The sequence below is a fragment of the Pristis pectinata genome, chromosome 20 (genome assembly GCF_009764475.1).
Source record: "Pristis pectinata isolate sPriPec2 chromosome 20, sPriPec2.1.pri, whole genome shotgun sequence".
NCBI lineage: Eukaryota > Metazoa > Chordata > Chondrichthyes > Rhinopristiformes > Pristidae > Pristis > Pristis pectinata.
Window position 1 is genome coordinate 42,210,890 of NC_067424.1, and position 25,639 is coordinate 42,236,528.

Below are 25,639 nucleotides of genomic sequence, written 5' to 3' on the forward strand. Positions count from 1 at the left end.
GTCTCCATCGATCCCTGACTCTCCCCACCGTTGCCTTCCACCCCACCCCCTCCCTCTCGCTCCACCTCCGTTCCCTCCAGCACCGCTCCCACCACCCCCTCCTCCCGTCTTCCCCTCCCTCCGTTTGCCCTTCTCCCTGCCACTCCTTGGCTCCCTCCTTCCTCCCTCTGCCTGCTGACCTATCGCTCGACCTCTCTCTCTAATTCCCCCGCGCAAGCAATGTATTAGTTTTCCCGGTGCGGTGGTGTGAGCCGTGCTGGCTGCTGCGTTGGGGCAGGACGATCCATGCTCCATCTTTCCCGGGGTCAGCTTCCTTTATTTTTAGAAGTGTTACTTTCTGCCCTGGGTCATTTTCCTTAATATGGGCGTGTAGCTCCCTCGGTGCGAGGCTGCCTCCTGCCAGACACAGAATCTCTCCACCCAGCAAATTACCGTGGCTCCAGGCTGCAGCTGGCTTCACCCGGCTCCCGCTCTCCTCTTTGCATCTCGGCACCGTCCAGCGTGTGGCTGGAGATTTCCCGAGCCCCCCTTTCTGCTTCCCCCATCCGAAGCTGCCTCTCTCTCTCTCTCTGCTCCCCGTGTTCTCTCTCTCTCTCTCTCTCTCTCTCTCTCTCTCTCTCTCTGCCCCGTCCCCAGTCCCACAGTCCGGCTGCACCATGAGATGCCCCTGGCTGCTGCTCCTCTTGGCCGCAACTCTCGCCCTGAGCCACGCAGAGGAGGGAATCAACATCCCCGAGTACGACGGCGAGGACCGGGTCATCCACCTCTCCCCCAAGAACTACAAGCAGGTCCTGAAGAAGTATGACATCCTCTGCCTGTACTATCACGAGCCCGTTGGCGACGACAAGATCTCCATCAAGCAGTTTGAATGGGACGAGCTCACGCTGGAGGTAGGAGCGGCCGTTCCTGCGGACCCCGGCGGACGGGGCCGTCCGTGGCCCCGATTGTGTGGTGGGCGGGGGTGGCGGCAGGGGCGGGGGTCTTGTGCGCCCTGAAAGCAAAGTATTTCAGTGTTCACCAGGGCAGGGAGCGGGGCTTGGCTCTGAGTGATGACTGGGCTTGTGGGGATGCAACCGGGGGCCGCACAGGTCGCAGAAACCGGATTCTTATGTGTGGGCGCACACTCTTCACGAGTGTCAGTGTGTGTGTGTGTGAGAGAGAGCGTGTGTCTGTATCTGAGTGTGTGTCAGTGGGTTTCTGTGTATGTGTGTGTGTATATGTGTCAGTATGTGTGTGTCAATGTGTGTGTATGTGTATGTGTGTGTGAGTGTCTGTGTGTGTGTGTTGATTGTACGTGTGACAGGTATGGGCTGTGTTTCTGAGGTGACGAGTGTTGAATGAGCATGTCCTGAATTGGATGCTAATTTGTCCATCTGTTCCTCTCTCCTTGTCTCCCTGTCTCTGTCCCAGAGCGAGTGAAAAAGGTGTGTGTGTATGTGTGTGTGTGTGTGTGTGTGTGTGTGTGTGTGTGTGAATGAGGGAAAGAGACAGACAGAGAGACAGTGTGTGTTTACGCACTGGTCAGCACAGTGTGCCTGTATACAGCATGTGTCTGTAATTGCCCTGTACACCCACCCAGCACAGTAAAACCACCAGCGCTGCCAGCTTGGGAATAGATTTACTGGACGGACCAAAGCCAAGGCGTCTCTAATCCTACACGTGCCTCTGAGACCTAAAATTGCTTGAACCCGACACCTCGGCTGCAGCACTGAGCCCTGCAGTGTACAAGTAACTTAACCCAGACCCATATGTCCACCTCCGTCACCTTCTCTCCAGTTGGTACAGTGAAGGGGGAAAACCTCTGCCCTCGACATGCACTGGTCACATACAGCCCAGACATTCCCCGGCTTTCTCTGATTCCTGCCACAATGAGGATTCCTATTTGATTCCAGAGCAGCAGAACGACCAGGTCCCCTCCTGGACCCTCCAGTAAATGGCCTTCAGCTTCAGAGCTCAACACAGCAGCGCCAACTTCACTCTTACTTGTCAAAACCACCCCAAATGGGGTTACAGAGATGGGGAGGGGTGTAGGGGTCGGAGGGGGTTATAGAGACGGGGAGGAGTGTAGGGGCTGGAGGGGGTTACGGAGACGGGGAGGAGTGCAGGGGCCAGAGGAGGTTACAGAGATCGAAAAGGGGTGTAGGGGCTGGAGGAGGTTACAGAGATTGGGAGGGGTGCAGGGGCCGGAGGAGGTTACAGAGACGGGGAGGGGTGTAGGGTCTGGAGGAAGTTACGGAGATTGGGAGGGGTGCCGGGGCCGGAGATGTTTACAGAGACGGGGAGGAGTTTGGGGGCCGGAGGGGGTTACAGAGATTGGGAGGGGTGTAGGGACCGGAGAGGGTTACAGAGACGGTGAGGGATGTAGGGGCCAGAGGGGGTTCAAGAGAGTTGGGTCGTTATGTTACAACTGTACCAAATGTTGGTGAGACCGGACTTGGAGCGCTGTCTGCAGTTCTGGTCGCCCAGTTACAGGAAGGTTGTTATGAAGCTGGAAATGGTGCAGCAAAGTTTCACAAGAATGTTGCTGTATCTGGAGGGTTTGTGTTACAAGGAGGGTCTGGAAAGGCTGAGATTGTTTTCACCGAGAGTTGGAATCTGAGGTTGACCTTTTAAAATTATAAGGGGCCGAGATAAAGAGAATGGCAGAAGTCTTTTCCCCAGGGTAGGGGAGTCTAAACCTAGAGGGTGCCTTTCTGTGCTGCATAGCTCTATAATTCTCTGTAACCTCCTCTGGCCCCTACACCCCTCCCTGTCTCTGTGACCCCCTCCGGCCCCTACACTCCTCCTTGTTTCTGTAACCTCCTCTGGTCACTAAACACCTCCATGTTGTAGAGTTATACGGCACAGAAACAGGCCCTTCGACCTAACTCATCCATGCCGACCAAAGTTCCGACCTCGGTTGCCCACGTTTGGCCCGCTTCCCCCTTATGCTTTTCAATTGATGAACTTATCCAAACATCTTTTGAATGTTGTTGCTGTACCTGCCTCTGCCACCTCCTCTGGCATCTCGTTCCATACATGCACCACCCTCTGTGTGAAAAAGTTACCCCTCAGGTCCCTTTTAAATCTCTTCCCTCTCAGCACAAATCTGTGCCCTCTGGTTTTAGACTCCCCTGCTCTGGGGACAAGACTGACTCCTTACCCTAGCTCTGCCCCTCATAATTGCATGAAGCTCCATCAGGTCACCCCTCGGCCTCCTCCGTCTCAGTGAGAGCAAACCCAGCCTCCCCAGTCTCTCCCTGTAACTCCAGCCCTCTGTTCCAGCCACCACACCGGCGACACTCTTCTGCAGCCTCTCTATTGCTGCCATGTCCTTCCTCTGATGGTGACCAGGACTGCCCACAATGATCCAAGTGTGGCTGAATGCTCCAAGTGTAACATGATGTTCCAATGCTTATACTCAATGCGCCTGCTGACGAAGGCCAGCAGGCCAAATGCCTTTTTCACTGCCCTGTCCTTGTGTCTCTCTGAACTTGCTCCCCAACGTTTTTCTGTACATCAAAGCTTCTAAGGTTCCGGCCATTTACTGTACATGTCCTGCCAAAATTAGATGACCAAAGTGTATTGCCTCACCTTCGTCCGGATTAAGTTCATCTGCCACCGCCCCGCCCAATGTTCCAGCTGATCTGCGTTCTTCTGTATCCTTTCACAACTTTCTTCGCTCTCTGTGACTCCACCGATCTTCAAATATACGAAACAGACCGCAGACATTCTCATCCAGATCAGTCATACAGAAGGTCCCAGCACCGACCCCTGTGGGACACCACTTGTCACTGACCTCCAGTCAGGTAAACACTGCTCCACCCCCCGCCTCCTGACACATAGACAGCTTTGGGATGCAGTTCACCAACACACCTTGGATCCAATGTGCCCTAACCTTCTGGACGAGCCTACCCAGCCAGAACCTGTAGACCCTGACAGAGGTCCATGTAAACCATGTCTATCGCCCTTCCTTCCTCAATTTTATCCTCAAAATCTCCTCATTCAGATTTGTGAGAAATGATCTCCCCTGCATAGACCATGCTGACTCCTCCTAATTGGTCCCTGCCTTTCCAAGTGAACATAAACTCTTTCCCCAAGAATTATTTCCAATAGTTTCTCCACCACTGGCATAAGACTCACCGGCCTGTTGTTTCCAGGCTTAACCCTACTGAACTCCTTGAACATGGGAACCACATTATCACCCTCCAGTCTTCCGGTACCGCACCCATGGCTAAAGGTCTGTCACAGCCTCAGCAATCTTCTTCCTTGCTTCCAACATGGGAGAGATTTCATCGGGTCCCGGAGATTTGTGCACATCAATGTGCAACAATATCTCCAACGCTTCCTCTCCTGATACACACATGTTCCAGACTGTCAGTGTCCATCTCCCCAACTCCACTCCCTGTCGAGAGAGAGGAGCAGGGACCAGAGGGGGTTACAGAGATGGGGTGGGGTGTAGGAGCCAGAGGAGGTTACAGAGACGGGGAGGGGTGTAGGGGCGGAGGGGGCTACAGAGACGGGGAGGGGTGTATGGGCCGGAAGGGGTTACAGAGATGGGGAGTGGTCTATGGGCCAGAGTGGGTTACAGAGACGGGGAGGGGTGAAGAGGCCGGAGGGGGTTACAGAGACGGGGAGGGGTGTAAGGGCGGAGGGGGTTACAGCGACGGCGAGGGGTGTATGGGCCGGAGGGGGTTACAGAAACGGAGAGGGGTGTATGGGCCAGAGGGTGTTACAGAGACGGGGAGGGGTGTAGAGGCCGGAGGGGGTTACAGAGACAGGGAGGGGTGTATGGGCCAGAGAGGGTTACAGAGACAGGGAGGGGTGTATGGGCCAGAGGGTGTTACAGAGACGGGGAGGGGTGTAGAGGCCGAAGGGGTTACAGAGACAGGGAGGGGTGTATGGGCCAGAGGGGGTTACAGAGACAGGGAGGGGTGTAGAGGCCGGAGGGGGTTACAGAGACGGGGAGTGGTGTAGAGGCCGGAGGGGGTTACAGAGACGGGGAGGGGTGTAGGGGCCGGAGGGGGTTACAGAGACGGGGAGAGGTCTAGGGGATGGAGGGGGTTACAGAGACCGGGAGGGGTGTAGGGGCCGGAGCGGGTTACAGAGACGGGGAGGGGTGTAGGGGCCGTAAGGGGTTACAGAAAAGGGGAGGGGTGTAGGGGCCGGAGGGTGTTACAGAGATGGGGATGGGTGCAGGAGCCAGTGGTTTTACTTTATTGACACCCAAATACTCGACAAGGTGCCAAGGTTATCAAAGACTTGCTGACTATGCATGAACCCTTTAGAGATCGCAATGTGCTTCCAGAAAACCATCAAAAATCCAGAATTGAACAGAGGCCCATCAAAGAGTCACTCAGGTCCTTAGATCTCAGCAAAGGCCCGAAGTCTCAACAAGGACCCAACAGACTCAAGAAAGTGTTTCCAGGAACACAACGAAAGCACAGAGCTTCTGGGATCTTTTCTTCAGTGTACGATCAGTGTTGAATGTTTAATGAGTCTTCTTTCAGTCTCTTTGTTGAGATCTCATCTCCTTGTTGATTCATCCTTGTTCAATTTTGGCATTTATGTAAGTATTTGACGGGTCTTTATTGAGATTTTGATGGCACCAATGAGTTTCTGTTCGTCTATTTACTGCGTCACTTCTCGATCTCCCCTGGACCTTTGGGTCTTGGCTGAGTCAGTTTTAGGTGTAGGGATCTGGAGCTCGGCACTGAGTAACCCTCTCCTCCCTCTCCCTCCCACCACCAATCCCATCTTCCAGCTGGCAGCACAGGTCCTGGAAGATAAGAACGTTGGGTTTGGCCTGGTTAATGCAGAGGAGGACGAGGCCATCGCCAAGAAACTCGGTGAGTCCAATCAATTCTGCCGCACTCGAGAGGGGAGAGAAGGAGGGGAGGGGTTGGTGAAATAGTCATTGGAAGAGAGGAGCATGGAGTGGAGGGGTGAGGAGAAGGGGAAGTGGAGGGTGGCGAGTGGGGGACGGGGGATTTGGGTGAGGGTCTCCTGTACACAGGTGAATGTGAGTTGGAGGGGAGGCAGCGGATGGTGGATGGAGGGAGTTGGGTGGGAGGGTGGAGCAGGGATACGAGTCCCAACCAGATAGAAGCCGACTGACCTCCCTCCCTCTCCTCCTCTCTGACCCTCCTCTGAATGACGTCCCATGACAGGCCTGGATGAAGAAGGCAGTATTTACGTCTTCAAAGAAGATGAGGTGATCGAATACGATGGCGAGCTGGCAGCTGACACCATAGTGGAGTTTCTCTTGGATGTAAGTGATTGGGTGTTGGGGGAGGGTGGGGGAAAGGTTGTTGGGGGTGTTGCTTGCGAGAGGACATCAGCAATATCTATAGTAGATAGCCCACTTTCAATGGCAGACAGAGCACCAAACCACCAATGGTTTCTGTGGAGACAGAGGTGACAATCTCTGACCAGGCACCAGCTGAGAATCTCCCCTCCTTTCCCAAGCACAACTGGTTTGTCCCCCATCAGGCACAAAATGACTACCCACATCTTCTCTCAGCACTCCGCAGCCCGACCACTACTGGGCCACCCCTCTTCCCCACAACATGGCACTGGACATGCAGCCTCCCCACAGACAACGGACACCTTCCTTCCCCACACTGGCTGCCAGTGGCCCTCAGAAATGGTGAACCACCATCTTCAGTGTGACCGATAATTGCAGCCCCTCCCCTTTATTGGATCGCAACCTGGTTACCGCATGTCTCTGGGGCAGGCCGGCCACAAGGTGGAGCCAGGCCTGGTTCACCACGCTCCTGAGTCTTGGTTCCAAACTGGAGGACCTTCTGTCCCAAACAAGGAGATGTGATGTTCCTGCTTATCCCACTGAGGTCCCATCCACATTGCAAATGTCCAGACACGGGCTGAGAAGTGAGTGATGGGTAACATTCATACCACACAGGTACCAGGCGGTGACCATCTCCAGCAAAGGAGAGTCTGACCACATCCCCCTGACATTCTCATCGTCCAGTCCCCACCATCAACATCCTGGGGTCACCACTGACCAGAAACACAACTGGAGCAGTCACATAAACACCGTGGCTACAGGAGCAAGTCAGAGACTGGGTATCCTGTGGGGAGTGACTCACCTCCTGACAGCCCAAGGCCTTTCCCCCATCTCCAAGGCACCAGCCAGGAGTGTGATGGAACACTCTCCACTGCCTGAGTGGCTGCAGATCCAACAGCTCTCGAGAAGCTCGACACCATCCAGGACAAAGCAGTCGTTCGATCGGCTCCCCAACCACCTCCATTAACATTCCCTCCTTCTGCCACCCTCAACACACCCTCCCTCCCCCAGCCTAAACACTCCCCTCCCTCCGACACCCTCAACACTCCCTCCCTCCCCCTTAAACACGCCCTCCACCTCCCTAAACACTCCCTCCCCGCCACCGGGAGTGCACCATCCATAACCCAGGTGACTCCGACAGAACCTCCCAAACCCATCACACTGTGCACGGTTCTGGTCTCTCTGTCCCTGAGTTAGCCACAAGGGGAGGCCTGTGCATTGATCTCCCAGTCTGGTCTAACCAAGGTGGGACCTGGGTCCAGTGTAACCCCCTCCAATCCAGCCCTGTCCCTCTCGGAGTGACCTGGTGTGGACGTGCCTTCTTTATAGCCCCAATAACCTGTGGAGCGACCTCCAGCGATGGGCATGCTCCCAGACCCTGCTGTTCCTGAAGTTCATCCTTCCAGACAACAAGGGACCTCCCCCCTGCTCGTCCCAAAAGATACCCTTTCCCGTTTCACTGTTCCCAACCTCGTTGGGGTATCAGGAACCTAGATTGCGGGGTGAACCACCTCTGGTCACCTGCGGGATCCCTGACCAGCATCTCCTGTGTGAGCAACATTGCCTGGTGTGGGAGTTCAGACATAGGGTGTGAGTGACTGGCAGAGGGCAGGGTGGTGGGGGGTGGGATTGGGAGGAGTGTGCCGTAGCGGGCTCTTCCTGTGCCTTGATAGTGACTGGTGACCTGCTGGTATCTCTGAAGGTTATGGAAGACCCAGTGGAGATGATCGATGATGAGAACGAGCTGGAAGCCTTTGAGGAAAATGAAGATGAAATCAAACTGGTTGGGTACTTCAAGAACGAGGATTCAGAACGTAAGATTCCACCGTCATGGGATTCCCCGTAGCTGCTCCCACCCTCCTGTCTGACTGTGCCCACGGACTCAGCATTGCCCTCCGCTTCCCACAGCTCCCCCTGAAGTGCAGAGGGAGATCCAAACAGTCGCAGGTGTGATATGGAGACCTGGACTGTACAGGGTGGTACCCCTGTAGTCTGACCCAGGGGTACGGAGACCAGAACTGTGCACGGTGCTCCCAGTGTGTTCTGACCCAGGGGTACGGAGACCAGAACTGTACACGGTGATCCCAACGTGTTCTGACCCAGGGCTACGGAGACCAGAACTGTGCATAGTGCTCCCAGTGTGGTCTGACCCAGGGGTACGGAGACCAGAACTGTGCATAGTGCTCCCAGTGTGGTCTGACCCAGGGGTTGAGGGGCAGGTGTTGTGACACATTTGAGTGGAAGGTGTGGCAGGGCGGTGAAGACGGTGGGACCGAGGGGCTGATGTTTTTTATTGCATGGATTATTACGGGTAAGGCAGATGGACTTAAAAAGCCTGCATCAGTCTGTAGAACTGTTGTTGTGGCCATTACGGAGACTTGCTTACAAGAGGGACAGGACTGCGTTTCGGTGTTTTAGTCGTGATAGAATGGGACATAAGAACAAGAACATAACTGGGGAGAGGGTAGGACCACTCAGGGATAAAACAGGGAATTTATGCGTGGAGGCAGAGGATGTGGGCGAGGTGCTCACATGAGTATTTTCTGTCAGTATTCACCAAGGAGGATTTCATGGAGGGCCATGAGAGTAGTGTGGGGCCTGCCAATACACTCGAGCATTTTGAAATCAATAAGGAGGAGGTGTTGGGTCTCTTGAATGATGTCCCCAGGGCCTGATGGCACATACCCCAATTTATTGAGACAGGAGAGGAGATTGCTGGGGCCTTAATGACGGTGGGGCGCTGGGGTCTTTGTATCCTCCCCAGCCACAGGCAAGGTTTCAGAGGACCAGTGAGAAGCGAAATTTGTTCCTTTGTTCATGAAGGGAAATAGGGATAATCCAGGATATTATAGACCGCCGAGTCACATCAGTGGAAGGGAAGCTGCTGGAGAGGATTCATAGGAATAGGATTTATCAGCATTTTGAAATGCATGGGCTGATTAGGGACAGTCAGCATGGATTTATGTGGGGGCAGATCATGTCTTTGAGGAGGTGACGAGGGTGATAAATGAAGGAGAGCTGTGGATGTTGTCTGCATGGATTTTAGGAAGGCGTTTGACAAGGTACCTCATGCTCAGCTGATTCACAAGATTAAGATGCACGGGATCCATGGTGACTTGTCCGTTTGGATTCACCATTGGCTTGTCCATGGAAGACAAGAGGGTAGTGGTCCGTGGGCCTTATTCTGGCTGCAGGTCCGTGACTAGTGGTGTTCTGCAGGGATCAGCACTGGGACCTCTGCTGTTTGTGTTGTATATAATGACCTGGATGAAAATGTGGATGGGTGGGTTAGTAAGTTAGAACCATAGAACACTACTGCACAGAAAACAGGCCATTCGGCTCTTATAGTCTGTACAAAACTTTATTCCGCTAGTCCCATTGACCTGCACCCAGTCCATAACCCTCCAGACCGCTCCTGTCCATGTATCTATCCAATTTATTCTTAAAACTTAAGAGTGAGCCCGCATTTACCACGTCAGATGGCAGCTCGTTCCACACTCCCACCATTTTCTGAGTGAAGAAGTTCCCCCTAATGTTTGCCCAAACCTTTCCCCTTTCACCCTAAAGCCATGTCCTCTCGTACTTATCTCTCCTAATCTAGGTGGAAAGAGCCTACTCGCAGAGGATACAAAGATTAGTGGTGTTGTGGACGGTGTAGAAGACCGGCGACGGATACAGCGGGACATAGATCAGTTGCAGATGTGGGCAAAGAAATGGCAGATGGAGGTTAATCCGGGCAACGTGTGAGGTATTGCACTTTGGGGAGGCCAAATGTAAAGGGACAGGACACAGTTAATGGCAGGATCCCTAACAGCATTGATGTACACAGGTCCAATTCCACAGCTCCCGGAAAATGGCCGGGCAAACAGAAAGGGTGGTAAAGGCGGCGTATGGCATGCTTTCCTTCTTTGGCCAGGGCATTTTTGAAGTCACGTTGCAGCTTTATAAAACTTTGGTTCAGTTACACTTGGAGTATTGCATTCAGTTCTGGTCGCCCCATTACGGGAAGGATATGGAGGCTTCGGAGAGGGTGTCGAGGAGGTTCACCAAGGTTGCTGCCTGGATTACAGGGCATGTGCTAAGAGGTTGGACAAACTGGGGTTGTTCTCTCTGGACCGGCGGGGGCTGAGGGGAGACCTGATCGATGTTTATAAGATTATGAGAGGCATGGATAGAGTAGACAGCCGGTATCTTTTTATACAGTGTTGAAATGTCTAACACCAGAGGGCGTGCATTTAATGTGAGAGGGATAAGTTCAAAGGGAATGTGCGGAGAAAGCTATTGGTGTTTAAGAGGCTCTTAAATTTTTAAAATTTTTTAAAAATTTTAAATTTTATTTACAGCGTGTAACAGGCCCTTGCTGTCCAACGAGTCCATGCCGCCCATTTTAAACCCCAAATTAACCTACCCGTACATCTTTGGAATGTAGGAGGAAACCAGAGCACCCGGAGGAAACCCACACAGACACGGGAGAACGTACGAACTCCTCACGGAGAGCGACGGGAATCGAACCCCCGATCGCTGGCGCTGTAATAGCGTCGCGTTAACCGCTACGCTACTGTGCCGCCTTCTTAGGTACATGGATGTGCAGAGAATGAAGGGATATGGAGCGATTAGTTTAATTAGGTGTCATAAGTTTAATTAGTTCAGCACAACATGGTGGGCAGAAGGGTCTGTTCCTGTGCTGTACTGTTCTGTGTTCTATGTGGAGACCAGAACTGTGCATGGTGCTCCGAATACAACTGACAAACAATAATTTACATTATTTCCTTGATCCTCAGATTTCAAAGCGTTTGAAGATGCAGCAGAGGAATTTCAACCCTACATTGCATTCTACGCCACATTCAGCAAACGGGTGAGTGTGCAGGAGATGTATGTGCTGGACCGGCAGTTTCTGGCGCAGGTCATGGTGGCTTTGTGCCAGGGGCAGAGCTCGTCTCATCCACGGCAGTTCTAAGGGAGTGCCGCACTGAAGGAGCGCCGCACCGTGGTAGGGACAGTGAGGGAGGGGCCGCGCAATGTGATGGGTGGTGAGGGAGCACCGCACCGTGGAAGAGGCGGTGAGGGATCGCCGCGCTGGGGGAGGGGCTGTGGAAGTAGGTGGGTGCCTGGAATGCGCTGCCAGGGGTGGTGGTGGAGGCAGATACGATAGAGGTGTTTAAGTCTCTTAGATGGGCACATGGATGTGCAGAAAGGTGGAGGGAGGTGGACATTGTGTGGCAGAAGGGATGAGTTGTAATTAGTTTAATTAATTCTGCACAACATTGTGGGCTGAAAAGCCTGTTCCTGTGCTGTACTGTTCTATGTTCTATGAGGCGTGGGTCAGGAACAGGCAGCTGGGATCAAGGATGACACCAGGACCTGAGGAGATGAGTTATCGGGAGAGGTGGACAGGCTCAGACTTCTTTCCTTGAAGGGTAGGTGATTGAGAGGTGACCTTATACAGGTGTATAAAATCATGAGGGGGCATAGAGAGAGTGAATGCACACAGTCTATTCCTAGGGCTGGGGCATAGGTTTAGCGTGAGAGGGGAGAAATTTCATGGGAACTTGAAGGGCAATGTTTTTACACATAGAGGGTGGTATGTATGTGGAATGAGCTGCCAGAAAGAAGGGGTTGAGGCAGGTATAATAACGTTTAAACGACAGTTGAACAGGCGCATGGATTGGGAAGGTTTAGAAGATTATGGGCAAACGCTGACAAACAGGACAAGCCTGGATGGACACTTTGGTCGGTATGGACCAGTTGGGCCGAAGGGCCTGTTTCTGTGCTGTATGACTGTGACTCTCAGTGGTATTAAGGAAACACAGTACCGAGAGAGCGAATAGGGCCCCTCAACAACTAATGTGGCCACCTATGTGTGGAACCGCAGGAGATGGGCCAGTTTGTCAATGAGTATTTCTCCTCTTTTTTTACCATGGAGAAAGGTATGAAGAATTTGGAAGTTGAGATAGTTAATGGGGACGTCCTGGGATAAGCCTGTGTTACAGCAGAGGAGGCACTGGATGTGAAGGTCGATAAATCTCTGGGGCCTGGCCTGACCAGGCTTTGTCCAAGACACACTGTGGGAGGCTGGAGAATAAATTACTGAAGACCAAGCTGAGCTACAGAACACAGAACAGCCTTTCAGCCCACCATGTTTTTACGAACTGATTAAACTTGTAATTAGATGTCTAACTAAACGAATCCTTCTGCCTGCACAACCTCCGTATCCCCCCATTCCCTGCACAGTTCTAACGTCTCTGGCGTATTTGCCTCCGCTGCCACCCCGGCAGCACATTTCAGAAACCCCCCTCAGGGTCCTGTCCCTTTACATTTGATCTCCCAAAGTGCAGCACCTCACATTTGGCCGGATTCAACTCATCTGCCATATTTCCATCCACATCTGCAACTGATTTATATCCCGCTGTATCCTTCCGCAATCTTCTACACTATTGGTTTGGTATTGGTATTGGTTTATTATTGTCACTGTGTACCGAGGTACAGTGAAAAACTTGTCTTGCATACCGATCCTACAGGTCAATTCATTACACAGTGCAGTTACATTGAGTTAGTACAGAGTGCATTGAGGGAGTACAGGTAAAAACAATAACAGTACATAGTAAAGTGTCACCGCTACAGAAAAAGTGCAGTGCAATAAGGTGCAAGGTCAAAACAAGGTAGATCGTGAGGTCAGAGTCCATCTCATCGTATAGGGAACCGTTCAATAGTCTTATCACAGTGTCTTATCACAGGTAGAAGCTGTCCTTAAGTCTGGTGGTACGTGCCCCAGGCTCCTGTATCTTCTACCTGATGGAAGAGGAGAGAAGAGAGAGAATGACCCGGGTGGGTGGGGTATTTGATTATGCTGGCTGCTTCACCAAGACAGCGAGAGGTAAGGACAAGAGTCCAAGGAGGGGAGGATGGTGTCCGTGATGCGCTGGGTTGTGTCCACAACTCTCCAGTTTCTTACGGTCCTGGGCAGAGCAGTTGCTGTACCAAGCCATGATGCATGCAGATAAGATGCTATCTATGGTGCATCGATAAATGTTGGTGAGTGTCAAAGGGGACAAACCGAATTTCTTTAGCCTCCTGAGGAGTAGAGAGGGGCTGGTGAACTTTCTTGGCCATGGCATCTACGTGATTTGACCAGGACAGGCTGTTGGTGATGTTCACTCCCAGGAACTTGAAGCTCTCAACCCTCTCGACCTCAGCACTGTTGATATAGACAGGTGCATGTACACCGCCCCCTTTCCTGAAGTCATGACCAGACCTTTTGTTTTGTTGACATTGAGGGAAAGGTTGTTGTCATGAGCTCTCTATCTCCTTCCTGTACTCGACTCATTGCTGTTTGAGATACGGCCTACAACGGTGGTATCATTTGCAAACTTGTAGATGGAGTTAGAGCAGTGGCCACACAGTGTATAGGGAGTAGAGTAGAGGATGAGACGCAGCCTTGAGGGACACCAGTGTTGAGAATAATCGTGCCGGAGGTATTGCTACCTATCCTCACTGATTGGGGTCTGTTGGTTAGGAAAGTCAAGGATATCCACAACACCACCAATCTTCGCATTGTCTGCAACTTATTAACCCACTCATCTATAGTTTCATCCAGGTCATTTATGTACATCACAAACAGCAGAGGTCCCAGTACGGATCCCTGCAGAACACCACTAGTCACAGACCTTCAGCCAGAATAAGTCCCATCGACTACCACCCTCTGTCTTCTATGGGAAGCCAATTCTGAATCCAAACGGCCAAGTCACTGTGGATCCCATGCATCTTAATCTTCTGGATGAGCCTCCCATGAGGGACCTAATCCATGCAGACAACATCCACAGCTCTCCCTTCATCGATCACCTTTGTCATCTCCTCAAAAATCTCAATCACAGTTAGTAAGACACAACTTGCCCCACACAAATCCCCACGCTGACTGTCCCTGGTTAGGCACGGTTTTCCAAAAGCTTGTGAATCCTATCCCTAATTCTCCTCTCCAATAGCTTCCAGACTCACTGGTCTCATAATGGCATCATTATTGGCCACGGGTGGAATGCCAGATCATCGGAGGATAACAAATGTCGTGCCTTTATTTCAAAAGGACTGCATAGGAAAACCTGGGCACTATCGACCAGACCCTATTTGTTGCAGCATCGGAGAATGAGGGTGATCTCACAGAGGTGTATAAAATTATAGGGTGAATGTGCATAGTCTTTTCCCCAGCGTTGGGGAATCAAGAACCAGAGGTTTGAAGTAAGAGGGGAAAGATTTAACAGGAGTCTGAGGGGCAGCTTCTTCACCCAGAGGGTGATCCGTGTAATGGAACGAGCTGCCGAGAGAAGTGGTCGAGGCATGTACATTAACAACATTTAAAAGTCACGTACAGGTACATATATATGGGAAAGGTTGAGGCCAATACAGGCCAAATGCGGGCAAAAGGGACTGGCTTAGATGGAATCTTGGTCGGCATGAACCAGTTGGTCCGAAAGGCCTGTTTCTGTGCTGTGTGAGACTGTGAGTGTATTTGTTGTTCTTCAGTCAATCTGGTACCTCAGCTTTGACTGGGGAAGATTTCAACATCTCCTTCAGGGCCCCAGCGATCTCCTCCCTGCCTCCCCAACCTCCGTCTGGGACACATCTCATCAGCCCCTGGGCATTTATCCATTTTTACTCCACTAAGGCATTGAACACCTCCTTCCTTTTGAATCTTAACATGCTTCAGAATATCTGACCAACAACTTACTTCTCCTAGTGCAATACCGATGAGAAGTGTCCGTTTGAAGACCTCTCCCACGTGTGCTGACGATCACACACGGGCCCCTTTGCCCCAGAATGACCGACTCTTTCCCTGTTACCCTCCTTGCTGCTTACTCCTGATAGCGTCTTGGGGTTTTCCCTCCTCCGGCCTGCCAGGGGATATTTCGAGGCCTGTTTTTGTCCTCAAATTCATTGTTTAGATATCCGCCCCCGCCCCACACCCCCCACAGCACTCTCTATATCCTGAATGTCCGCCATCCATCCAGCCCCGGTTCTCTGCACCTGTCACTCACATCCCTTTTCCCATTACCAAACCCTCCAACACCCATTCACATTTCGTGTCCCCTGCACTTCTTTATCATTCACGCCTCACAGGAACACGCTGGCCCCTGAACTCCCATGGTTCCACTTCTGAAAAGACTCTCACTGATCAGCAGCATCTCCCAGTCTCTGAGAGGAGAGGGTGCGTTGTGAGACAGGAGCAGGCAGCCGATAGGTGAAGTCCGCTGAGGAGAAGGGGGATGGGTAGACGGCGGCGTGGGGGAGGGGAGAGCTTGGAGGGAGAGACAGAGACTGGACCCGGAACAGCACAGGAACAGGCCTTTCGGCCCACCATGATGCCAATTTAAATTCACCCCACCTGCCTGCAAATGATCCCTATTCCTCCATCCCCTGCCTGGTCCACGTATGCCAGTTTCAAAACCCGCTATCAACGCCCGCCACCTCCCCCGGTTGCCCGTTCCAGGCACCACCCGCTTCTGTTTTAAAAAAACTTGCTGCGCACGATCTCCTTTCAACACTCCCCCCACCCCCTCATCTTACATCTATGCCCTCGTTTCATCCTTTACAAACGACACTGACTCTCACAACAACTACCCATCCATGCCAGACCCTGAGGGTGATAGTGTGAGGCATCAAGGGCTGCAGGACTCTGGAATCTGGTCAGGATGGGCGGGTGATGTGGAACCTGACCAAGTGGTTCACTTCCCTGGCTTCTCTTGCTAACTCTACCATCCAGACAGAACAGGGATAGAGTTCCCTGGTTCTTACCATTCACGCCCACCACAGCCTCTGCACCCTTCGCCATTTCTGCCAGCTGCAACATGCCCCCCCCCCGCCTGTCACACATACACTCCTCCCCCGTTTCCGACCAATCTCTCCGTGACTCCCTGGTCCACTCATCCCCCCCCCACCCACCTCTGCCCGTTCCCTGGTACTGACCTCTGCAACTGGAGGAGGTTAACACCTGTCAGACATTTCTAACCTCTCCCTGCTTCAATCTTAGGTTCCCACCTGCTTAAGAAGGCTACTATCATTCCAGTTAGTTATAGAAAAAGTAGGTAACGTGCCTTAATGACAATCGCCCGGTTGCTCTGACATCCATCACCTTCAAGAGGCTGGTTACGGCATACATTAGCTCCAGCCTCCCAGACAACCTCGAGCCATTGCAATTTGCCTACCGCCGAAACAGGTCCTAGGGCAGATGCCATCTTCTTGGCCCTACCCTAATCTCTGAAGCATCTGGACAGTAAAGACCCCTATGTTAGCCTATTGTTTATTGACTACAGCTCTGCCTTCAATACCATAATTCCAAGCAAATTAATTTCCAAAATCCGAGACCTGGGACTCAGCCACCTCCCTCTGAAACTGGATCCTTGACTTCCTGACCAACAGACCACATTCAGTGAGGATAGGCAAGCAACACCTCCAGCATAATTATTCTCACACTGGTGCACAACAAGGCTGCGTCCTCAGCCCCCCTACTCTACTCCCTATACACCTCTAAACTGCGTGGCTAGATTGTGCTCTAACTCCATCGGCAAGTTTGCAGATGATACCACTGTAGTGGGCTTTATCTCAAATAACAATAAGTCGGAGTACGGGATGGAGATAGAGAGCTTAGTGATATGGTGTCATGACAACAACCTTTCCTCAATGTCAGCAAAACAAAAGAGCTGGTAATTAAACTTCAGGAAGGGGGCGGTGTACATCCACCTGTCTACATCGACGGTGCTGAGGTCGAGAGGGTTGATAGCTTCAAGTTCCTTGGAGTGAACATCACCAATAGCCTGTCCTGGTCCAACCACATTGATGCTATGGGCAAGAAAGCTCATCAGTGCCTCTGCTTCCTCAATAATAATTGGTGAGGGCCTTGATCCACCATAGAAAGCATCCTATCCGGATGCATCACGGTTTGGTATGGCAACTGTTCTGCCCGTGACCGTAAGTAACGACAGAGAGTTGTGGACACAGCTCAGCACATCACAGAAACCAGGCTCCCCTCCATGGACTCCATCTACACATCTCGTTGCTTCAGTAAAGCAGCCAGCATAACCAAAGACCCCACCCATCCCGGACATTCTCTCTTCTCCCCCTCTCCCATTAGGCATAAGATACAAAAGCCTAAAGCACGTACCACCAGGCTCAAGGACAGCTTCTATCCTGCTGTTATAAGCCTATTGAATGGTCCTCTAGTACGATAAGATGGACTCTTGACCTTACAATCTACCTCGTTATGGCCTTTCATGTCATTGTCTGCCTGCGCTGCACTTTCTCTGTAACTGTAACACCTTATTCTGTATTCTTTTTTTCCCCTGGCACTACCTCAATGCACTGTTGTAATGAATTGACCTATATGAACGGGATGCAAGACAAGTTTTACACTGTACCTCAGTACATGCAACAATAAAAATCCAATTTACCTTTCCCCTCACCACCATCCAGGGACCTAAACAGCCCTTTCAGGTGAGGCAGATACTGGCCTGCACCTCCTCCCACACTATCTCCTGCATTCGGTGCCTTCGATGTGGCCTCCTCTACATCGGCAAGGAAAAGCGCAGACGAAGCGATCATTTGACCGATCACCTTGCCTCTGTCCACAATAGCCACCCGGAGCTCCTGGTTGCATTTCACTTCAGCTCTGCTCCCTAGTTTTCCACACTCCTGTTCCTATCAGGTTCCATAATCTGCAGCCCTTTGTTGTCTCAACATCACCTTCACCCCTCACCTGCCCATCATCCCTCTCCTCACCTGCTTCCACCTATCACCTCCCGGCCCCTGCCTCACCACCCACATCCCCTCTTTATACTGGCTTACCTTCCCTCCACACTCTCAGAACAGACGCTGCTGGATCTGTTCTTCCTCCAGCCCTTTGTTATTCCCTCTCAATAACCCAGCACCTTCGGTTTCTTGTGTCTCCAGCTCCAAGGTCTTGTCTAATGATATTGAAATCAGCCTTCCCCCACCATTGAGGGCCTGAATTTCCAGAATGCCCTTAGCCCTTCCCACAACTGTCTCCAAACTTACCATCAGACTCTTCCGTGTTGGAGACGATCATTACCTGGTACTTACCTGGTGTGAATGTTACCTGTCACTTCTCAGACATCCCTGAAGGTTGACCACGTCTCACTGCACGCAGCTACGGCCTGCTCCATTGGTTGAGAGGTTGCGAATGGGATTGATGACTCTGCGATCACTGGAGATCATCCCAACTCCAGACCGAGAGGAGTGCGGGAAAACCAAGAGGGAAGGACATCTGGGGGATCTGGTGATCGGCGTGGGGCATGGTGTCAGGGGTGAGGGATGGTGTGCGCACTACACCGCAGATTTCCAAACTCACCCTCAGCTCCCTGCAGGTGGCAAATAACCTGGACCTTAAAATGAAACCAAGTTGACTTCTATGAGCCATTTATGGATGAGCCGGATACAATCCCGGAAAACCCTACACAGAGAAAGAAATTGTCGATTACGTCAATGAACATAAAAGGTGAGCAGAGAGCAACTGTGTAGCGGGGAGCTTCACTCTGGGACTGACCCTGGGAGTATGTGATGGGACTGTGTGAGAGGGAACTTCACCCTGTGTCTGACCCGTGCCCAGGGAGTGCGTGATGGGACGGTGTAGAGGGAGCTTCACCCTGTGTCTGACTCTGGGAGTGTGTGATGGGACGGTGTAGAGGGAGCTCACTATGGAGATGTTTGAGGGTTTATTGACGGAACAATTTGAATAATTGCAGGCCGACTCTGCGGAAGCTGAAGGCGGATAGTATGTACGAGACCTGGGTGAGTGTTTCAGGTTCCTCTGAGACTGTTCTGTCCCATCACCGTTTTGGTGACCTTACTCTTTCGCTGCCTGTGATACCGGCTCAGTGATCCAAGCTGATTGATGACATTGTGAATATCTGTCCTCCCCATACCCACCCCCACCTCCATCCCCACATCCCACCCCCACCTCCCCCTCCCACCACCTCCCACGATGACTCAGGAGGACGACCTCAATGGAATTCATATTGGTGGCCTTTGCAGAGGAGGATGACGCCAGGTGATGCGCAGAGGCAGGGCTGATGTTCAACGTGGTGGGCATCATGTCGGAACACAAGGCAGGGGGACTGGGTAGTGGTCACAACGAGACAGCATTCCCAACCCTGGAACCCCACTGGCCCCTTCACCCTTCCTGATCTCTGTAACCCATCCGAGCCCTACAACCCCTCTTTGTCCCTGGAACGCCTTCAGGAACCCACAACCCTCCCCGTCTCTGTCACCCCCTCCGGCCTCTGCACCCATCCCTGTCTCTATAAACCCCTCCGGCCGTTACATCCTTGTTATCTGACCTCATTCCCACATGAAGGAACCCCTCCCTGTTTAAGGGAACTGCAAGCTATGGGAGGGGCAGTGAGGGAGCTCCGCGCTGTGGGAGGGGGCGGTGAGGGTGTTCCGCGCTGTGGGAGGGGCGGTGAGGGAGCTCCGCGCTGTGGGAGGTGGTGGTGAGGAATCTTCGTGCTGTGGGGGGCGGTGAAGGAGTTCGTGCTGTGGAGGGGCGGTGAGGGAGCTCCGCGCTGTGGGAGGGGCGGTGAGGGAGCATCGTGCTGTGGGAGGGGCTCAGCTAAGGTAGAGGTGAATATCTGCTTCTCTCTCTTCCCCTGGACCCTCACTGGAACAGACGGTTATGAATTCCTGGAGATTTTGAAGGACGTGGCGGAGGACAACACGGACAATCCCGACCTCAGTATCATCTGGATCGATCCCGAGGACTTTCCTCTGGTACCCACCGCACTGAGACTTTTGTATCTCCTGAGAGTCCCCACCACAACACAGCCTGAATCAGGACACTGCATCCAAACCCGACACTAATTCGCGTGTCCCTTGTCCAATCCTGAGATCATGCTGAGCCCGAACTCACATAAACCCTGATCCAAATGCAGCCTCACTGCCAGGAACAACCCAACCCGTCCCGTCTCCCTCACTCCACCTCTCCCCGTCTCCCACTCCCCATCCCCTCCCCGTCTCCCTCACTCCCCACCCCGTCTCCCCAACACTCCCCGTCTCCACTTCCCATCCCTCCCCATCTCCCTCACTCACCACCCCACCGTCTCCCCAACACTCCCCGCCCTTCCCCGTCTCCCTCAGTTCCCACCCCTCCCCGTCTTCCTATCTCACTCCAACATCTGCCTCATTCCGTCACCCACTCTCCGTCCTGCCTTTTGCCGGGACCCATGAATGCTGCCTCGTAATTCCTCTTTTGTAAGATTTATTTATTGTGTAACTTACAGTAATGTTTACACCTTGCACTGCCCCTGCCACCGCGAAGTAACACATTTCACGACATAAGTTGTGATAATAAATCTGATGCTGATTCTGAGCTCGCTCCATTTCTCTCACTGCAGCTAAACCCATACTGGGAGAAAACATTCGACATCGATCTGTCCCCAGCCCCAGATCGGGTCGTCAATGTCACCGACGTAAGTGTTTCAAATGTGTAAGCTGGGATTTGCCTCAGGTGACCTGGCTGTGGACTTACTGTGGTGGTTTGGGGACGTTGGGGGGGGGGGGGTAGATGTGGTGGGGTGATTGGGGTGGGGTGGGGTGAGGAACAGCAGTGCTGGGGATTTGGTTCAAGACAGATCAGGTGACTTTGACGGAATGGGAGCGGGTATTTAGGAAGCTGTTAATGTGTTAGTAATGCGACTGGAACTAAGAATCAGGGACTAAATTTATTCGGGCAAGCTGACTCACTTCACCAGATTAAACTGTGACAGCCACACTCCTGCCCACTCTCTCATCCAAATTAACCTGAAGTTTCTCTGCCCCCTTACCACCCATCACCCACCTCCCACACCGCACCCCTCACTCCCCACCTCCCACCTCCCAACCCCGCCACCCACACCCACCTCCCACACCCCATCACCCAACCCCTATCGCCCACCCCCCATTGCCCACCTCCCACCGCCCACCTCCCACCTCCACCCCCCATCTCCCACCTCCCACGTCCCACCTCCCGCCTCCCACAGTCCGCCTCCCACCGTCCGCCTCCCACGCCTCCCACCCCCCCCCCCACATCCCACCCCCTGCCTCAACTTCCCGCCTCCCACCCCCCCCCCCCACCTCCCACCTTCCTCCCAGCTTCCTGTCATCCACAATCCGGAGATGATGTGTTTAGTTCCCTTATTAGATGCTGTGAACAAAGATGTATAACTGTCCTCTCCTGCTGCATGCCTGTTCACAAGCTACAGGACAGCAAGGGCTTGTGTTGTATCCATGATGTATTCCTTATGGAGTGCCGGGCAGTGCCCAAACCAGGGAAGTTTCTGTTTCCTATTCAGTCTGAAACACCACGTTTTGTTTTCGCTCCCTCTTTGGTCTGTTTCTGCTCACCACGAGACTTTGTTTTAAGAGGCATTGAGACAGACACACATAAGCAAGGCAGAGAAGGATATGGCGCTGATGTGAACAAGTGTGATCAGTGTAGATGGGCAAACAGGTGGTATAGACGTGGTGGGCTGAAGGCCCTGCTTCTGTGCTGTACAACCCCGTGAGTCTGTGTCTCTGCAGCTCTGTGTCTCCAAACTGTGACTCCTTCCACCTGAAGGATTCCCCACTTGAAGCCCCGGCTGCCCCTGTTCCTGCAGAGTTGTATTGTGAAGTCTGTATTGCCCACACACCACCTCATTTCACCCTTCCCTCTGTTGGATTCTGCTTGTCTCTGTCAGTGGGTGGTGTCCTGAGCAGTGTGGAGGGACGGCTCAATTCGGGGTTAGGAAGGCAGACGGCTCACTTTCCTTCGGCCGAGACACGGAGTGTAAGGTCTGGGAGGAGATGCAGGAACCGTGTCCCACACCAGTGAGACCCTAGCCCGACACTGGGGACCGTTGTGGTCACCATATCCCGGGGCGACGGGGTGCCCACCGGAGAGGCTGGGGGGGGGGGGTGGCGGGTGGTGGGTCTGGTTGGTTTACGAGGATGTTGTCGGGATTGGAACACCGTCACTGTGAGAAGAGGCGGCAGAGGCTGGTGTTGTTCCCCCTGGAACAGAGGAGGCAGAGGGGAGACGGTGGAGGGGTGTAAAATGATAAGGCGTCTGGGCAGAGTAAGTAGGAAGGAGCAATTTCCCAGAGACCAGGGGCAGGGATTTACAGCAACTGGGGCACGGATTAGAGGGGAGAGGAGGGAAGGTGTTTCTCCAGAGGGTGCGGGTCTGGGACTCGCTGCTTGACGGGGAGGGGGAGGGAGGCAGAGACCCTCCCCACAGTTACACAGCAGGAGGTGGGTGAAGCGCCGTGTCCTGCAGGGGTACAGACCCAGTGTGTGAGGGTGGGGTGTTCAGGGAAAGGATTTTCTGTGTCATAAAGTCATAGAGCACGGAACAAGGTCTTTCGGCCCAACTGATCGATGCCGACCAAGCCAGTCCCATATGCCAGCATTTGGCTCATAACCTTCTAAACCTTTCCCATCCATGTACTTGTCCAACTGTCTTTTAAAAGTGTTTATTGTACCTACCTCAACCATTCCTGTGGCAACTCATTCCACATATATACCACCCGCTATTTAAAAACGTTGCTCCTTTAAGTTCCTATTAAATCTCTCCCCTCTCACCTTAAACGCATGCCCTCTAGTTCTTGATACCCCATCCCTAGGAAAAAGACCGTGTGCATTCACCCTATCTATGCCTGTCATGATTGTATACACCTTTATAAGATCACCCCAGTCTCCAATGCTCCAAGAAATAAAGTCCTAGCCTGTCCAACCTCTCATGATAACTCTGTCCCTCAAGGCCTGGCGGCATCCTCATAAATCTATCCTGCACTCTTTCCAGTTTAATAAGCTTTCCTATAGCAGGGCGAACAAAACTGAAGACAATACTGCAGGTGCGGTTGCACCAATGTCCTGTACAACCTCACCATGACCTCCCAACTTTTATACTCAATGCCATGACTGATGAAGGCCAGCGCGCCAAATTCCTTCTGCACCAGCCTGTCTACCTATAACTCCACTTTCATTGAACCGAGTACTTGTACTGCAAGGTCCCTCTGTTTAACAACACACCCAGGGCCCTCCCACTCACTGTGAAAGTCCTACCTTGATTTGAATTTCTAAAATGCAACACCTCACATTTATCCGAATTAAACGCCATTTGCCATCCCTCAGCCCACTTACTCAGCTGATCAAGATCCCCCTGTGATTTTTGACAACCTTCTTTGTCACTGTTCACTATACCACCCATTTTAGTGTCGTCCGGACACTAACTAACCATGCCTTATACATTCTTATCCAAATTGTGGATGCAGTTGGCAAGCAACAATGGGCCCAGCACCATACCGTGAGGCACATCACTAATCATAGGCCTCCAGTCTGAGAAACAACCCTCTGCTTCCTACCATCAGGACAGTTGTGTATCCAGTCAGCCAGCTGTCCCTGAACACCATGCGATCTAACCTTCCAGAGCAGCCTACCATGTGGAACCTTACTGAGGCCCATGTATACCACGTCTACCACCCTGCCCTCATCGACCTTTTTGGTCATATGATCAAGAAACTCAATTAAATTCGAAAGACATGATCTCCCGCGCACATAGCCATACCGACTAGCCCTAATCAACCCGTCTTTCCAGGTGTGCGTATATCATATCCCTCAGAATCCTCTGCAGTAACTTACTGACCACAGATGTTGGGCTCACAGGTCCATAGTTTCTAGGTTTTTCATTGCTGCCCTTATCAAATAAAAGCACAATATACGGCCCCCTCCAGCTACCGGCAACTTACCCGTGGCTCACCTCACCTCACCTGTGGTTCCAGAATTGGTATTAGAATCTCGCAGCACAGAAGGGCACAGATGTGGTGGCCCTTCGGCCCACCAAATCTGTGCTGAACACCAAGTCCACATTTGCACGAATCCCATTTCCTAGCAGTCTCTCTGTACCATCTCTGCCCTGATGCTTCAAGTATGGTCCAGCTACTTCTAAGTTGTGAGAGTCTCTGCGTCCACCCCCTCCCAGGTAGTGAGTTCCAGATTCCAAACCCTCTCTGGGGAGAACATTCCTCCTCAGATCCCCTCTAAACCCTCCTGTCCGATAGGCCGCCATCATGGGAAATAGATTCTCATTATCCACATCATTTGATACACTTCAGTCAGATAGCCTGTTTCCGTGTCCTGTGACTGGATGATTTTCATGTCCCCTCCACCTCTTCCATTCCGGAGATAACAGCCTCAGTCTCTCCCCATAATTGAAAGGCTCCATCGCAGGTAACACCCCGGGGGACCTCTGCACTGTCCCTAGTGCAGTATTGCCTCTCCGATGATGATGGTCCTCACTGCCTGCACGTTATTGATGATTCTGCTCCCCAGCTTGTGGGGCAGAGGATAGGCGGGTGATCACTGATCATTGGGTGCTGAATGGTCTCTGCCGACATCTGCTTCTTATCCTTCTGCACCTCACCGTCCTGGTACCGAGTTCTTCCAAGCACCCGCCCCCTCCTCCTCCTGTGGCGGCGTTTTTCTGCACCCTGCACATTCCGCAGAGTCCCCTCCCTGACAACTCAGGCATCAACCAGCCCCTCAGATCAGCGCCACCACCCCCCCCCCCCACCCCCCGAACTGCAGCCCTGACTGTGGTGAAGACCAGCCACCCCCTCGGTCACTGTGTCTCTCTCCCTGCTTCCCTTTCGGCCTCTCTCTCGCTGCAGGCGGACAGCGTGTGGTTCGACATGGACGAGGACGACCTGCCCAGCAGCGATGAACTTGAGGACTGGATTGAGGACGTTCTGTCGGGTGAGATCAACACCGAGGATGACGACGACGACGATAACGATGACGATGACGACGATGAAGTTGATGACGATGATGATGACGACGATGATTAATCTGCCGTCCAATCAGCACCCGCTCTGGAGTTCCAGGTGGATGAGACTCCGGGCTGTCCCTGCGCCTCCACTCCCGCTGGCCGCCACCTGATGTTCCTTTTCTATCTGTAAAGCTCTTTAACTTAATCTTTTTCTATTGAGAAATCACCACGAAAGTCTCGTGGGAATAGAGGTAAAGAGAAAGAAAATATAAACAGACACTAAACTGACAAATTTGTCTCTTTCTTGGAAAGCTGGGGAGAGGAGACCTAACGTGGCCCAGACGTCCGTTGTCCCACCGTCCCACAGGCCCTCAGCCCCAGAGTCCCACAGCCCCACCATCCCACAGCCCCATCGTAACACGTTCCCACAGCTCCAGAGTCCCACTGTCCCACAGTCCAACAGACCCACAGCCCCGCTCACTCCCACACTCACAGTTACACCCACAGACCTGAAGTCTCGCTGTCCCACAGTCCGACTCAGTCCCACCGTCCCACAGACCCACAGTCCT

The 25,639-nt window shown here is 52.6% G+C and overlaps 1 protein-coding gene across 1 annotated transcript; it reads left to right on the top strand.

The window, feature by feature from the left end:
• Positions 1-656: 656 nt before the first annotated feature.
• Positions 657-25,160, top strand: LOC127581009 (calsequestrin-1-like). Its single transcript, XM_052035067.1, is given in 14 exon segments — positions 657-890; positions 5,744-5,828; positions 6,150-6,250; positions 7,989-8,100; positions 11,068-11,141; positions 18,655-18,681; positions 18,683-18,725; positions 18,728-18,785; positions 19,033-19,078; positions 19,281-19,307; positions 19,309-19,332; positions 19,952-20,056; positions 20,680-20,754; positions 24,973-25,160. Coding segments are annotated over 14 exon segments (1,188 nt in total). The 3' UTR covers positions 25,150-25,160.
• Positions 25,161-25,639: the final 479 nt, after the last annotated feature.